The sequence below is a fragment of the Schistocerca nitens genome, chromosome 4, assembly GCF_023898315.1.
Source record: "Schistocerca nitens isolate TAMUIC-IGC-003100 chromosome 4, iqSchNite1.1, whole genome shotgun sequence".
Lineage (NCBI taxonomy): Eukaryota > Metazoa > Arthropoda > Insecta > Orthoptera > Acrididae > Schistocerca > Schistocerca nitens.
Window position 1 is genome coordinate 578,867,837 of NC_064617.1, and position 16,889 is coordinate 578,884,725.

At 42.2% G+C, this 16,889-nt stretch overlaps 1 protein-coding gene across 1 annotated transcript in view; it reads left to right on the forward strand.

The window, feature by feature from the left end:
- The window catches only part of LOC126252450 (solute carrier family 22 member 7-like), a 170,676-nt gene that overhangs the window by 70,784 nt on the left and 83,003 nt on the right, over positions 1–16,889 (forward strand). Inside the window, exon 5 of the mRNA XM_049953344.1 lies at positions 10,319–10,487. Within this exon, the coding sequence (XP_049809301.1) occupies positions 10,319–10,487 (169 nt within the window). The remainder of the gene's footprint in view (positions 1–10,318; positions 10,488–16,889) is intronic.

The following is a 16,889-nucleotide window of genomic DNA, read 5'->3' on the forward strand; positions in this document are numbered from 1 at the left end:
TCCATGGGCCTACTTATAATCTGCCGGCCGCGGTGGTCTAGCGGTTCTGGCGCTGCAGTCAGGAACCGCGGGACTGCTACGGTCGCAGGTTCGAATCCTGCCTCGGGCATGGGTGTGTGTGATGTCCTTAGGTTAGTTAGGTTTAAGTAGTTCTAAGTTCTAGGGGACTTATGACCTAAGATGTTGAGTCCCATAGTGCTCAGAGCCATTTGAACCATTTGAACTTATAATCTGCTACAGCTGTACTGGAGTACAATAAAATAAAATCATGCTAAAATTGTTATCAGCTGCATAAGGCACCACTTCCAGCATGTAATAAGTACTGTTAGGCAGAAGAGACTAAATGCTATAAACAAGCCGTTATACCATTTATATCGAGTATTGATCTCAAATTAAATTTTGCTCTAGTACTGTTAATCAGTAAGACTTCATAATAGCAGATTCCAGTGGAAGATGCAATTCTCGTTAGTACTTACACGCCCAGCTGCGTGTTGACAGGTTTAGAAACGCATTTTTTTCTGCTGAGTTGAGCGGACTACCTTCGTAACGTACGAGCCACGGCCTGTCTTTCTCGTGGGCCTCGGTTTCGATGGGTCTTGGTGCTCGGTTCCTGTTTGAGCTAGGAACTTGGGGTGAAATGTTTTTGGTTTAGCCCGAACCAGCGGCAATTTGTACAGCCAGTAAAACATGTTTCATTGTAGCTATGTTATTGTATGTAAAGCAACGTTTGAACGACGGTCCGGAGCTGGCGCCCACGCAGATTGTGCGAATCGATTAATTCTTTCTGTAAAAGATTTAACTGCCTGAAATTAATACTCAAATAATAGCACCATTTCTATGTCCACCGTTCGGATTTTACACAAAAAACAGTCACTCTTAATTGACTCCGGACTAGAGTGCAATTGACGGTTCAAATATGGTCCACCGGTGTATCGGATTTTTGTCTAAGATAAGTCTTAAGCGTTGGAAAATATTTTGATTCATTTGGGTTTTACGTGCAAAAGCCCTTTTTTCGTGGAGATTTTTGAAGCGTCCTATTTCTTGTACGAATCGCTTCAGACTTTCCACAAAGGTATATAAATGGATAAAGTCAAAACAGGTTTTCTTGAGCCACTGTCGAAATACGATGGTTTAAAGTCGAGCTGAAGAGTAGCATGTGAAATTAGTGTACTGAACGCGTGCGAACAGTTAAAATGAATCAGATATATAAAAAAATGGCCTAACGATACACCTGAAAACTCGCTCTCAAAAATCTAGCTTCATTCGGATTTTACATGCCAAAAAACACGTTTTTCGCGAGTTCTTGTGCGAACCAGTTAAAATTTATAAAAAGGTAGACAAATCTATATAATTAATGGTCGTCTTGTTCTTTTGTGGAAGCTTTATGCGTTGCCGCGATATAGCGAACTAAATTTACACGTAAAATGCACGCAAAGTTCGGCTTACGCGTGTCGCACTTGTTGAGGCGGTTCAATTTGATACAAATGATAATAAAAAATACATTTTTACGGTAGTTATAAGAAACATTTGCAAAAATCTTTCATCGTTCGGGTTTTACGTGAGACAAATCACATGTCTGCAAATGAAACTGCGTTTGGTAGAAATGCTTGGCATTTTAAGCGCAGCATTTGGACTAGAAAACTGGTTATTACAGTTGATTATGGTTTCGTTGTTTATATGTTAAAAATTTTATTCACCAGTGGCTTAAAATCAATGAAAAATCATTGGACGTGCAAAACAATGAATGTGTCAAATCACAATTATGCCCAGCCCTGTACAGAATGACATGCTGTTTGATCAAGCATTTAAATCTTTATCGATGATCTAAAAATAATTTTCAGGAAAAAGGTTGCCTTCTTTCTAAGCAATAGAAAATGTTTTACTGCGTTTTCTTGAAAAACTACTATGCTATGTTTCAATTTTCGTGCGGAATTGAAAAGTTGATACTCGTATTTTGTTGCATATATTGTTTCGCAGATCTACGTTATTTCCCCCACATCGTAATCATACTTAATTCGGATTGCTTGTTGCAAAATATCGCGTCAAAATTATTCACATAGTCGCAATTCTTAAGTTTCAATTTTTATTATTGCAGGCCTTAAATAAACAATGACAACAGTTTTAAGATAAGAGATGATAATAAGATTAATGCTTTTCAATATTTTATTAATAGCTCCGCAAATCGTTCAGCATTGGATAAAATAAGCTTTTAAGTAAATATAATGAAATACTCTTACTATTTCGTTGCATGGCTGATCACTTGATTCTTGAGGGTTACGTTGTAACTACTTTTAAGAAGCACGGTAATGTACAGTCTCATGCTGCTGCTAAATTAGACGGAAGCCTTCTGCCGTCCAGAAGCCATTTGACATATAATCTTTTTTAACAGGGAGAGATTTGCACAATTTTCTGAGTTTCAAAGCTGCTTCTTCACGTGAACCGCGTGTCCACGTCTTTTTTGTATAATCATTGCAAATTTTTATTCGTATCATACGTTTATCTATGTCATACGGTCTTATCGTAAGTTTATTTATGTAATATAAACTATGTATAGAAATTATTATCATAACTTCGTACAGTATTTAATTTTTTGTTCTATGTAGTATTTATGTTTGCCATTATTTTCTGCATTGCATGACGTACACTACTGGCCATTAAAATTGCTACACGAAGAAGAAATGCAGATGATAAACGGGTATTAATTGCACAAATATATTATACTAGAACTGACATTGGATTACATTTTCACGCAATTTGGGTGCATCGATCCTGAGAAATCAGTATCCAGAACAACCACCTCTGGCCATAATAACGGCCTTGATACGCATGGGCATTGAGTCAAACAGAGCTTGGTTGGCGTGTACAGGTACATCTGCCCATGCAGCTTCAACACGATACCACAGTTCATCAAGAGTAGTGACTGTCGTATTGTGACGAGTCAGTTGCTCTGCCACCATTGACCAGACGTTTTCATTTGGTGAGAGACCTGGCGAATATGCTGGCCATGCAGCAGTCGAACATTTTCTGTATCCAGAAAGGTCCTTACAGGACCTTCAACATGCGGTCGTGCATTATCCTGCTGAAATGTAGGGTTTCGTAGAGATCGAATGAATGGTAGAGCCGCGGTTCGTAACACATCGTAAATGTAACGGCCACTGTTCAAAGTGCCGTCAATGCGAACAAGAGGTGACCTAGACGTGTAACCGATGGCATCCCATACCATCACGCCGGGTGATACGCCAGTATGGTGATGACGAATACACGCTTCCAATGTGCGTTCACCGCGATGTCGCCAAACACGGATGCGACCGTCATGTTGCTGTAAACAGAACCTGGATTCATCCGAAAAAATTACATTTTGCCATTCGTGCACCCAGGTTCGTCGTTGAGTACACCATCGCAGGCGCTTCTGTCTGTGATGCAGCGTCAAGGGTAACAGCAGCCATGGTCTCCGAGCTGATAATCCATGCTGCTGAAAACGTTGTCTAACTGTTCGTGCAGATGGTTGTTGTCTTTCAAACATCCCCATCTGTTGACTCAGGGATCGAGACGTGCCTGCACGATCCGTTACAGCCATGCGGATAAGATGCCTGTCATCTCGACTGCTAGTGATACGAGGCCGTGGGGATCCAGCACGGCGTTCCGTATTACCCTCCTGAACCCACCGATTCCATATTCTGCTAAGAGTCATTGGATCTCGATCAACGCGAGCAGCAATGCCGCGATACGGTAAACCGCAATCGCGATAGGCTACAATCCGACCTTTATCAAAGTTCGAAACGTGATGGTACGCATTTATCCTCCTTACACGAGGCATCACAACAACGTTTCACCAGGCAACGCCGGTCAACTGCTGTTTGTGTATGAGAAATTGGTTGGAAACTTTCCTCGTGTCAGCACGTTGCATGTGTCGCCACCGGTGCCAACCTTTTGTGAATGCTTTGAAAAGCTAATCATTTGCATATCACTGCATCTTCTTCTTGTCGGTTAAATTTCGCGTCTGTAGCACGTCATCTTCGTGGTGTTGCAATTTTAATGGCATGGAATTTTTCAAATGACCTCATATAAAATCTCTTGCGTATATGAATGAAATATGTGTAGATATAAATAAAAAGTTAAAACAACAATAATAAATCCAATAAACTTAGAAACATTGGAATAATATAAAATGGAACAAAAAACAATCAAAATAATCAAAATTAAACAATAAGGAAAATATTTTTAAAAAATTAAACAAAAAGCTTCCTGCAGGCATGTGACCTTGGTATGGTGACGAGGCTTGTGTGCCCCGAGAACACAGCAGGCTGTACTGGAAAGGTTCAACAATCTGGGCGGGTAGCCAGAGAGGAACCATCCAGCGATGTCCAACCCACGCAGAATGGTTGAAAAGACACTAAAAAGAGCTCTACCGGATTATTCGTCGCCCGAGTCAACAAAAATCTACATCAGTTGGCAAGCCATGGCGTCTGATATCAAAATTATGGAAGAGTAAAAGTTGGTAACGTGAATGAAAAACGCTTCCATCATAGCACAAAAAAGGTGAACATGTTCTGGGCAGAGTTAGGGATGTAAGAGAAGGGAACTAGCTTTTCGACATATTTGGCAGCTTCAAAGACGTTTAAATCACTTTTTTACGAGTGAACCATACTTCCCCAGCACAGTGAGCTGTCTTAGCTGTTAGGTTTTGTCACGCCTGCATCTTGCAATTTATAAAGTCCCTGTCTCTGTGCCTAACATCCAATAGAACCATAGTGAACAATACACAGGATGATTCTCACTAACGTTTCAAAAACCCTGAAGCGACGTAGATGACTCTCAGACAATGTTTCTTAATGTAAGACTCATACCGCCGAAAATATCAGGAGATATCGAAAAGTGGGCCACAAATGTAGAACATATGACGTCACCAGATGACGTAACACGCTGCACGAGCAGCGATCTTACCCTCGGAGGTAGGGAGCAGTGCTACACACCGCTCCGATAGGCTGCTCTGTTTACGAACACCTTTCGTAAATGTGATGTATTATAAAGGTAGAAGTTACCAAATTATTGTTCTCCCTGTAATCAAGCAAAAGGTGTTCTTACTTTGTGGTTCTTTCCTTTTGTCGCTCCTCTTTTTTGGTCACAGACTTCATTTAGTAAAGAACAAGAAGATCGTTTACTGGTAGCGATGCAATTCGGAAACGTGCTCGTATTTTTTTAGTTGTGACGCATTGTGGTATATTTCAGCTGCAGTGTTCTTTGCAGTTAACCAGCGGAGGCCGCGAGGCAGATAAATACCGTAATGAACATTACGTCAATGGAAACACAAGACTGTCTAACGCAATGCAAAAGACTTGAACCGTGAGCCCTACTTACGCACGTACGCCCAGAGTCGCACCGACGTGAATACTTGTTTTCGGTTGGAATGATCAGGTAGGAAAGACCGATAGATTCAGGCGCAGCATCTGGTGAAATCACATCTTCAACATTTGTCATCCATTTTTGGAGGAGTATTTACTGACATTTGCGGCCCCATTTGTTTTACATTAAATGACTTGTCTCAGTACAATCTACGTCGCTTCGGGGGCATACCGTTAATAAGAACTAGCATGTATAATATACAGATTGCCACAAAAGAACACTGTCAACGTTTGGTATGTTGTGCAGGACGGCAAACTGATCAGTTTTCAAGAAGGAATCTCTATCTGGAAACGTACGGGTTTGGCGCTGGAATACGGCGAGGTCTGAGAACGAAATGTTGTGACGGTTTGTTCTGATTCACTTTGGTGTCTGAATACGGAAGGTATGCAACCTTGTAGCCATCTGCGTACTGCGGATACCCGGTATGAACCTAATAACATCCTTGCACAAGCACTACACTCCCCCACACAGCCCTCGTCCGCATCGTACTGCGGACGTTGCGTGGTCTGCCACTGCAGTAACATTGTTGACAGCATTGCGACATGTACCAATATACAGCTGCTGAAATAGACGACATACTGCTCACATACGCCAAAGAGGATTGCAGTGGGAAAGCTGTTGCAATATTGTATGCGGAACGTTTTCCACACAGACGTAGTCCACATTGTTCCATTTCCGCTGCCAACAAGAGACGCCTTTGAGAAGCCACAAAGCAGCACGAGGTATTTTCCACCTGAGGCTTGTCCATTGTAAAGCAGTAGTCCTTTGTGCTTCGTACTTGCGAATACTTCCTCGTGATACCACGTACTTACACGTTTGTGACTATTACAGCGTCATCTATCACAAAACGAAAAAAGTGATCCAACTAAAACATTCACATTTCTTTACGCACTACTCGAGCATGTAATAAAAAATGGGGGCTCCTATTTAAAAAAACGTAGTTGATATCCGTTTGACCTATGGCAGCGCCATCTAGCGGGCCAACCATAGCGCCATCTGGTTTCCCCCTTCAAGCTACACAAGATTCGTTCTTTGTAGTTTTTTCGTTTGACGCTTATTTCGTGAGGTATTTGGCCCGGTCACGATGAATGAACCACCCTCTATTGGTCAGTGTAAGGACCACGGAGGACCAGTGTACTGAGCGTAAGCCGCGCGAGGTAGCCGTGCGGTCTCGGGCGCCTCGCCACGGTTCCCCGCGCGGTTCTCCCGACGCAGGTTCGAGTCCTCTCTTGGGCATGGGTGTGTGTGTTGTCCCTAGCGTAAGTTAGTTTAAGATTAAGTAGTGTGTAAGCCTAGGGACCGATGACCTCAGCAGTTTGGTCCCATAGAACTTACCATAAATTTCCAATTTACTGAGCGTAAGCGCCACACACAACAGCTGAGGAAATCTGCAAGTGCAGAGCATTGTCTTGGCACCATCCTATGGAATACAACAACACGAATATTTTGAAATGAACTTTCCGCTATTGGGATGGGGTTATTAAAGAAGTAGTTTAAACTAAATTAGCAAGTAACCTTATAAATAGAGATGGAGGTTTTGCTTGAATCCTGAGTGGAATCGTGCTCTTTCGCTGTCAAAAACAGAGGGACAGAATTAATGCTAACTCACTTGATGACTATTAGTTTTCACCATCCATAACTTTTGATGTCGGTCATGTATAGTTATGTGGTGGCGCTATATCTTTCTGGAATCTCCCTGCAATCAGAACTGGAAATTCATTTGCATAGCGCTTACTTGCTGCAGTTTTGCTTTGAAAATGACAGGTTGTACACCTGTCGAAATATCGGCGCTTGTCGACGACGTCATCTGGCTACATATCCGTAGGTTATCTGAACATTGTATACGCTCAGAGAAACTCAGTTCTAGATAACTATTTATTTCTAACTCACTTCAGGGAGACACATTCATCAAGATCTATTGCATACATTCCACGTATCGATTTTAAAAATTTTCGATTTGCTGTGTAGCTAATTCGCCTTAGCACATCATTACTGCTTTTTTTATATTAAATGTTAAGCACATATTTTATTAGTATATGATTCGTAGCTCATAACTCGTTTTCAGGGGCCACTAAAGATGCTTTATGCACCGTCACACAACGGGTGCGATATGACTATTTTTCAGTTAAAAAGAAAAGGCAAGTTACGTATGTCGCCGATTAGTTACACTGTGACAGTCCACTGCGTGGAGTAAACTGAAACTTTTTTTTTTTTTTTTTTTTGGCACTCGTTGAGGTTGGTCTTCCTCACAGTGAATAACTGCACCTATCGGTCACCAGCTCACGTCGTAGTTCTCGACCACCCGCGAGTATACATTCTGAATGCCCTATTTGGTATTGCAAACGACAGCCACTTTCTTCGAGCAACGAAACGATTATTCAACAATTACCCTGCTTGTTTGCTGTCTGCCAATCTCTGTCTATCAAAACAGGCAGGTCTGAACCCCAAAGGCATGGCCATATACTATACCATTAATAACCCCCTGTCTTTAAATGAACTTAATGCAAATAGTCATAGGGCGCCCTTCAGCTCCGAACCACAGTAAAACGTGGAATTTTTCACAAATACGAATAGTTGCACAGACATGAAAGATACGATAAGTGAAAAAAGTGAGAGTGACTGAGAACTGAATGTGGAAACTTTCGACGTTTAGCCAAACACTCACTTACTTAGTTACACCAATAAAAATGTGTCCCAAAACATATTCCTTGACACCTCATAAATAGTTTGATCCGTCAGTGGACTGCTTTCGAACAAAGGGGCGCCGGCTGTCATCACTCTGAAAACAGGCTGAGCATCTGAGACGAGTGGGTAGAAATTTGGGTGCAGATTCTTGACAGTTGTTTCAGATTTCCCCAAGCTACTTTTATGCTCTGCGCTAGTGTTATGGAAACAACGAGTCATAAATGAAATTCCTTCTGGGCCATTTCAATGATTTCTTCATGCGATATTTTAATTTAGTCAAGCTGTAGTTTTGGTGATGTAATATTCTGCTCTAGACATTTAATGATCTAATTATGTAACCATAAATTATACAGGGTGTGTCAAACCTTTTGAGTCAATCTGAAACAGATGATAATTATCAATAGCCGATCGTATTGAGATAGGGAGGCAATGGGCGGAAATGTATATTTATTGTGTTATGGACGCACCCGGCGTACACTGCATAACAACAATGTGGCTCATAGTATTGCTCAAAGCAACCACTGCCAGTCTCAATGCATGGATTGTAATGGCGCATGTAGTTCTGCTGCACACCCGCAAAGATCCCAGGTGTCGTCATACACTGGAACAGTCAGCGGACAATAAAGATTGTCCACACCTGACCACCAATCAGATATATTGCACACAACTCAGCCACAGTATATGTGTCAAGTGAGACTGCTTGCATCCCACCGCTGCATTGACCTATGACCCACACACACACACACACCACTATCTCTGGTGTCAGTTGTCCATTGCATCAGACAGCTTGTGATGTGTCCATGGTGTGGAGTGTTACTGTGCAGTGCATGACGTATGGTCAAAGATGGAACGTTGCACGTCACTAGAGTTGGTAGAGACAATTGCATTTATCGTATGGGGCGGCAGGATGTAGTGCCCTTAATGTAGTACGAATGTGTAGAGAACGCTTTCCCAACAGGCACCATTGTAAGTGGAAGAAGTTTATCTCCGTGGATATCGCCTTACGAGAGATGGGGTCATTCGCGCCACGGAGAGCCAGCCAAGGTTCCTGACAAAGACATGTCCGAACACAAGAGGAGATGTTGTTAGATCGTATGGCCTACAACCCAGCAACAGGCACGCATCAACTTGCCTGTGAAATAGACTCTTCGAAGAATTCAGTGTGAACTGTTGGAACAGGTATTTTACGCCTGTCATAAAGAATACGTGCAACCAGTGGGACCAACGTGTTTTGAGTCCCCAATTCACTTTTGACAATGGATTATCAACCGCCGTGTCGTAATACTGAACTTCTCATAGTTTGTATTGTTCACGTATGATGCTTCATTCACCTGTGATGGAGTTTTCAATAGCTGCAACAGCCACACCTGGAGTGAGGACAACCCCCGTGGCATCCACGTAGATGATCACCAGTAACGATTATCTGTCAAAGTATGGGTGGACATTGTCAAAGATCACTTAACAGGACCGTATTAGTTGCGTCCTTGTTTGAGTGGTCCATGTCACCTGGTGTTCCTGTGAGATGTGCTGCCATAGTTTATGGTGACTGAACCCCTTCTTGTCTCGAAAGGGTGAGGTTTCAGTTCGACATTGCACCAGCCCAATCCGATGTTAATGTACACGAGCACCTAAACATCATATACCTTCATAGCTGGATTGCAGGGGGAGATGCTGTGCCATGATCAGAACGATCGCCGTATCTCACACCTCTAGATATGTTCCTCTTGTGTTATGTCAAGACATTTGTGAATGAGACCCCATAAAAGCAGATGACGTCCTGCTTGCTGGGATCTCAAGTGCCTTTCTGCTGGCACAACATACACCACGAATCTTTGAGGGAGTGTAACAGAATTTCACTGGCCGTTTCTATGCATGCATTGATTACTCGCGATCGTCACTTTGAACAATTACTATGAGCTACATTGTTTGCATGCAGTGCATGCTGTGTATGTCCACAACACAACAAATATGCATTTCCAACCATTGGTTCGCTATCTCAATATAATCAGCTGTGGACCCACTACACATGTTTTAATTTGACCCAAAAGGTTTGAGACACCCTGTATGTGGACTCAGTGTCATATTTTGGTGATTATACATAGTGTTTAGCCTTTTAGGAATGTTTCTGTAAAGGGCAATATCGTACTGCATCATCGAAAATGACTTAAAGTCGAAACATATGACACTGGAAATTCAGTGGTTAAATATGAAACGCATTTTGATATTTCAGGTCTGGAGCTGACAGATATCAGAAACCGATCCAGCATAAATTGCATGGCAAACGTTGCTCTGGCTGTCGGATTGGCTTTTGCCAGCTTGTCTGTTCAGATGTTTCCCAGCTGGAAGTATTCCATACTTTTTGCGGCACTGTGCTGCCTTGTGTTACTACTCTTCTACAGGTAAGATGGCCGGAGCATATGAAAGGATTACTAGTGGGTGATGATAATTCTGGTAAGCTTTATTATTATAAGTATGTTGAAAAATTAGGTAATGTTAAAATTTCTTGTTGTGACAGAAGAATCAAGTGGTATACGTACAATATCGATGCTATTTCCTATGCGCGTGTAATACATGGCACTTACTCTTCCATAAACTTATTTTTCAATTTTTTTCACACGAGATACAGAGGAATATCTATTACACTACCTGATCGAAAGTATCTGGGCACTGATAAGTAATGCGAAACTGACCACTAGATGTCCCAAGAGGCGGACCCGCGGGGTGTGTTGTGTTTCCATCAGACGAGTAGTAACAACAGAATGGGTCAGTTAGGAGAACTCGTTGAGTTCGAACGAGGACTAGTCATTGAATGTCACCTGAGTAAAAAATCTATCATGGACATTTCAGTCGATCTAAAGTGTTGTTGTAAGAAGTCGCATGGTATCAGCCGAGTAATCACTCGTTCTAATGTGCTACCTGCAGGCTAGCTAACAGAATGACTGTGCGTAAGGAACTAAAAAAGATGGTGCTCAGTGGTTGAACAGGTCCTCGTAATCCTCATATTTTTATAGGCAGTGCAAAGTGGCTCTTGTGGTGCTATAAGCGGCGACGCCACTGGACAGCGGATGACGGAAAAAAGACTGACTGGAGTGATAAATCACGCCATATCCTGTGCCAACCCGTTGGAACTGTTTTGGTTTGTGAAATTTCCGAAAAAAGTTACCTGTCATCATATGTAGTGCCAACAGCAAAGTACGAAGGAGATGGTGTTACAGTATGAGGTTGTTTTTCGTGGTTAGGCTGCGGTTCCCTAAATGCGTTTATGAAAAGGCTCAATGCGGAAGCATATTAACATATTTTACACTATCGTTTACTGTATACAGTGTGGAAGAACGGTTGAGAGACGATAAGTGTTTGTATCAGCATGACAAAGCACCATGTTGTGAAACACTTTCTGTGGGGCAATGGTTTGTGGAGAGTAACATTTCTAAAATGGACTTCGCTGACGGCCGGAGTGGCCGTGCGGTTCTAGGCGCTACAGTCTGGAGCCAGGCGACGGCTACGGTCGCAGGTTCGAATCCTGCCTCGGGCATGGATGTGTGTGATTTCCTTAGGTTAGTTAGGTTTAAGTAGTTCTAAGTTCTAGGCGACTGTTGACCTCAGAAGTTAAGTCGCGTAGTGCTCAGAGCCATTTTGACTTCGCTGCTCAGGCTCTAGACGTTAACCCACTGAGACATCTTTGGAATGAGTTAGGACGTCGACTTTATTCCAAACTGCAGCATCCAACATCAGTAGCGTCTTTCGTTTCGGATCTTGAGGAAGAATTGGCTGTCGTTCCTCCTCATACATTTAGACACCTCTTTGAAAGTGTCTCCAGCAGAGTTAAAGCCATCGTAAATGCGAAGGGTGGATACACGCCATATTCATGTCCACTAATAGGTGTCCGGATACTTTTGAACAGGTAGTGTAGTGAAGTGTAGTCTTTTGTACTGATGGCGATAGCCAAGTGTTGTGGCGTGACACTGAAATCGTTGAAGAGATATCACGATTCATGACCGCTCAAACGTCATCCACAAGCACGTGGCTCTCTATGGTGTCTCATATATAAGGACTGCGATCAGGAGACCTGGCCAGCCGAAGAAGCAGCCTTATAGCCGCGGAGTGTTCCTAAAACGTTTTTGACAATTGCAAGAGTTGCGCATTGTGCATTCGTCTTGGTGTAGGTGCAGATGTCATGCCAAACTCTGTTGGCAAATATACTTACCTACACGTCCAAACAGTAGGTTTATGCATCGCTCGCCGCTGAGAGACGACCACCGAGTTTTATGCCACGCAAACAACCATAAGTCGAGAACAATACCGCTTCCTAACAGAAAAGAGCTTTACTGACTAACATGGTTTGTCGGCTCTTGCGACTTGCACTGTATATGTACCCTGCCGCTGGCCTGTTCAGAGGAACTTCTGGTGTGCATAGAGCTGCCCCATAATATTCACTGCGCCTCGTGACGACCCATGCGCAGAGGTGTGCGTGTGGACTATGGCTTGTGCGCCCTAGAGCGTGGAAATTCTTCTCGATGATAGGTGCTTTCATTTCTGGTTTTCTGCTAATCACTGGCCCGCCCATCCGCTATTATAGTGTGCTACAGTCAATGAAAACCCTGCTGTCAACACGATATCCCCCAAAACGAGGTTCTCTGGGTATAGTAGCAAGAGGAAAAACTCCACTGCACACTCGACCTCAGTGAATTGCGTTGGTACCGCACTTCTTTTCCGTCTTGCTTTTGACTGTCGCGTGGAGGATCGGTACAAGATGTCATGACTTCAAATCGCGTGTAATACCAAATTATTCTTTTTTCTTTGGCAGCAGGAGCCCTCACCTTCACACACATCTGAAATCTCCAAAGAAATATATCATTAATGAAAATTAAGCGTAGAATATCGAAAACAACTTTTTTGATCGTCATTGAAGTTATATGAATAAACGTCATCTGGAAGCAGCTACTAAAGTCAACATTATCCCTGCAAGGTATTTTGTAAGATTAATCCACAAATACCTAGGGCTGGGAAACACAAAGTAATGTAATTTTAGTGAAACTCGAAAGTGTACATTTCCTCTTAGCTTAGCTGGCATCGTGAGGATATACTGAGTGAGGGCCACAGCTGCCAGCCACACCCCCACGCGCTCCACATAACGAACAAAGGCTAAAACTTAAGTCTTTTCAAAGCTCCACAAATCAATAAATATCTGGCACACAGTGAGGATGTAGTATTGAATATCAAACACAGTTCAATTTTTCCCTTTTTCTAAACTTCACTTACACCTCACATTTCTCCAATTCTCCCTACACTGTTTCATTATATTTCTCCAATTTTTCTTGTATTTATGCATTTTATTGTAACTGTCTATGAACATATATTATGCTGTTTCGTTAGTCATCTTCCGTATAGTAAGAGAAATTTATCATACCAGCGATATATAATTTAGCTTATGTCTCTCCTGATATAATCTTTTACTCGTGTTTTATAAGTAAAACCCCTTCAAGTTATTCTTCAGCACTCTTGTCTTGTATAACTTTAATTTTATTGTGATTGTTAATTTAATTTAATTTTTATACAGGCTTTTAGGTTGTTTTACCGTATATACATCGTTTCTTCTGTTGAGTATTAGTCTTTGCAGATGTTATCCTCCTCCATTTTACTTCACCTTAGAGCTTTCGGCGGTTAATATTAATGTTTCTTGGTTTGTCCTATTTACACAGAATGTTCGAAAATTCCAATTACAAAGTTATAGGACTTGCAGAGGGAAGAAAATAGATAATATTTTGAAATTGAACCCTGTCCGGAAAAGTACCGTTTCAGGTTACAACCATTTGAAAACACGTTAGTAACGCGACCACTTTTAAAAGTAATTGATTTGGCGTGTTCCAGTACATCGCTTGTTTTAAATTCCCCTCATTAATAGCCATAGAAACTGCTGGTGTGCTCGTTGACAGGTTCCCTACAAAGTCATGCAGGGAGGCCTCCTCTAATTCGGATATGCGGCGTCTCCTCGGAGCATTACAGTCAAGCCTGCTGACGGTGAAGGCAAACATTCTCGAAGCCGCTGCGCAATTGTGGCGAAAAGGGAATGCGATGGAATCGGACGTTGTGGAGAAGGATCTAACTATGGCGACCAGCAGCTCTTCCATTACCGCCAGCTTCGCCGTTCAGAAGGATCGTGTCGGAGTATTCTGCAAACGTATACTCATCCATGTTGCTCTAACACTCACAGACACGTGAATGACACTACAACCACGTCAAAGAGATGGGATAGACGTCATGTAACATCAGCCGATCCTACGTAACCAACCGCCCCCCTCCCCCCCCCACCTCTTACAATGACTACTCTGTTACATACCTAACTAGCAAATATGTTTTAAAACGGCTATAGCAAGGAAACTGTACGTTTCCGAACATAGGTTCCTATTTAAAATATTATATACTGTCACCCCTCTACAAGTCCTAGAAGTTTGTAAAGGGAATTTCCAAATATCTCGTATTTATTTACCGTTTAACTTTTCCAAAGACGTTACCACCGCACTGTTACAGATGACATTTACTATGTGTTTTCATGTGTCTCCCGATGTGTAACATCCTTTTCAGTGATGTTCACCAGCATTTCATCCTCGTTGACGATGATTGTCAGTCAAAATATAATAAAGGCATTGTACACCAAACATAACAGATTTATAAATCGGTACTTCTGTGGAAAAGCATGGAATATATTGCAAGTCCCTGGCAAATTGAAATGTTCTCTGACCCACAACATATCGCTAGTAGCATTTATCAGAAGGTACAGAAATACTTTAAAACTGGGCATGGTCTCGATCGCAAAAACATTTATTTCCATGGTAACCGGTTTCGGTCAGTCTTGTACCGTCTTCAGATCCTCATACCGTGGTTGTAGGCGGTGGCGGTGAATGGAGCGGATGTTAACGAACGTCGATTTCAGTAAGCATTTGACTTTCGTGGAGTTACAATGCCCTCTCCATTCATCGCCACCGCCTACCATCACAGTATGAGGGTCTGAGGATAGTCAAAAACTGACCGAAACCGATTACAATCGAAATAAATGTTTTTGCGGTAGACGCTGTCTGTGTCCAGTTTTAAAGTACTTTTAGCCAGACCGCTGTTTATTTACGAGATATGTTCTCAAAAATTAGCACACAGAAAACGAACTATTCTGGTTGTCCAGTAAACACAAGTTAACGCCAAGTCATGAAGTAACAGGCAGATCGAATAAACGTTCCATGCACCAAATTCACTTCATATTACACGCATGATTCAGACGTAGTTTCTACTGGTTCTGATCAGCAGAGTTTCGAAGACTCTGAAAATTCAATTGCTCACCTTTCTGAAAACTTCAACTGAAGAACTTGGTTCAATTCTGTGAAGTTGCAAGACTTCATAATGATCTGACTTAAAGGTGAACGCTTCAGAAAATTCATTGGGAAAAACAAAGACTAACTTAATTTACGAAGGATGCGCTCGCAAAAATGCATAACACTTGAGACCAAAACTTTTAGAGTATTTAAATCACTAAATTATTTAGTGTGTCATAGAAAGACTTTATTTAAATTATTTTTGTACATTTTTTATTGAATTCATTATTCTATGGCGAAATCTTCTATCATCTTCGTGTTTTAATCTGTTGAACTTTGTCTGTTGCAAATAACTTATACTTAGTATGTTATGTCCATCCTCAGTAGAACTAAATTGTAACAGAATGAGATTTTCTCTCTACAGCGGAGTGTGCGCTGATATGAAACTTCCGGGCAGATTAAAACTGTGTGCCGGACGGAGACTCGAACCCGGGACCTTTGCCTTTCGCGGGTAAGTGCTCTACCAACTGAGCTACCCAAGCACGACTCACGCCCCGTCCTCACAGCTTTACTTCTGCCAGTACCTCGTCTCCTACCTTCCAAACTTCCCGAGTTCGAGTTCCAGTCTCGGTCCGACACACAGTTATAATCTGCCAGGAAGTTTCATATCAGCGCACACTCCGCTGTAGAGTGAAAATCACATTCTAGAAACATCCCCCAGGCTGTGGCTAAGCCATGTCTCCGTAATATCCTTTCTTTCGGGAGTGCTAGTTCTGCAAGGTTCGCAGGAGAGCTTCTGTAAAGTTTGGAAGGTAGGAGACGAGGTACTGGCAGAAGTAAAGCTTTGAGGACGGGGCGTGAGTCGTGCTTGGGTAGCTCAGTTGGTAGAGCACTTGCCCGCGAAAGGCAAAGGTCCCGAGTTCGAGTCTCGGTCCGGCACACAGTTTTAGTCTGCCAGGAATTTTCAAATTGTAACAGGTTTCACTGCTAGGTTCGAGTTTCTGTCAAGACTGTAGAGTTGATTGCCCCCGAAAATTGACAATACAGTGATAGCTAAATCCACAGACACAAAACAAAAACAGAATACACCAAACATCCTGAGTAAAATCAAACAATGTAAAATCCAGGATGGAATAACAACAATATTATGAAAAGTATAGATTGCTACTCACAATATAGATAATATGTTGATCTGAAGACAGACTCAACAAAAAGACTGCTGCACTCATGCTCATAAATTAAGGATGATTTCAGAATGTGGTGCAAACACAACGTGGCACTGCACAAAACTGGCGCTAATAGCATACGCACATAGGGAACACACACGACACAGATCTGTAAGTCCACGGTATTGGTGATAAGTTGAGAAAACCGTCCCAAAACACATTTGCTACAAAACGCCACTGTTTCCTGCGCATGTACCCCGACATCAATATGGGATGTGATCACCATGCACACGTACACAGGCCGCACAACGGGTTGGCCTACTCTGGATCAGGT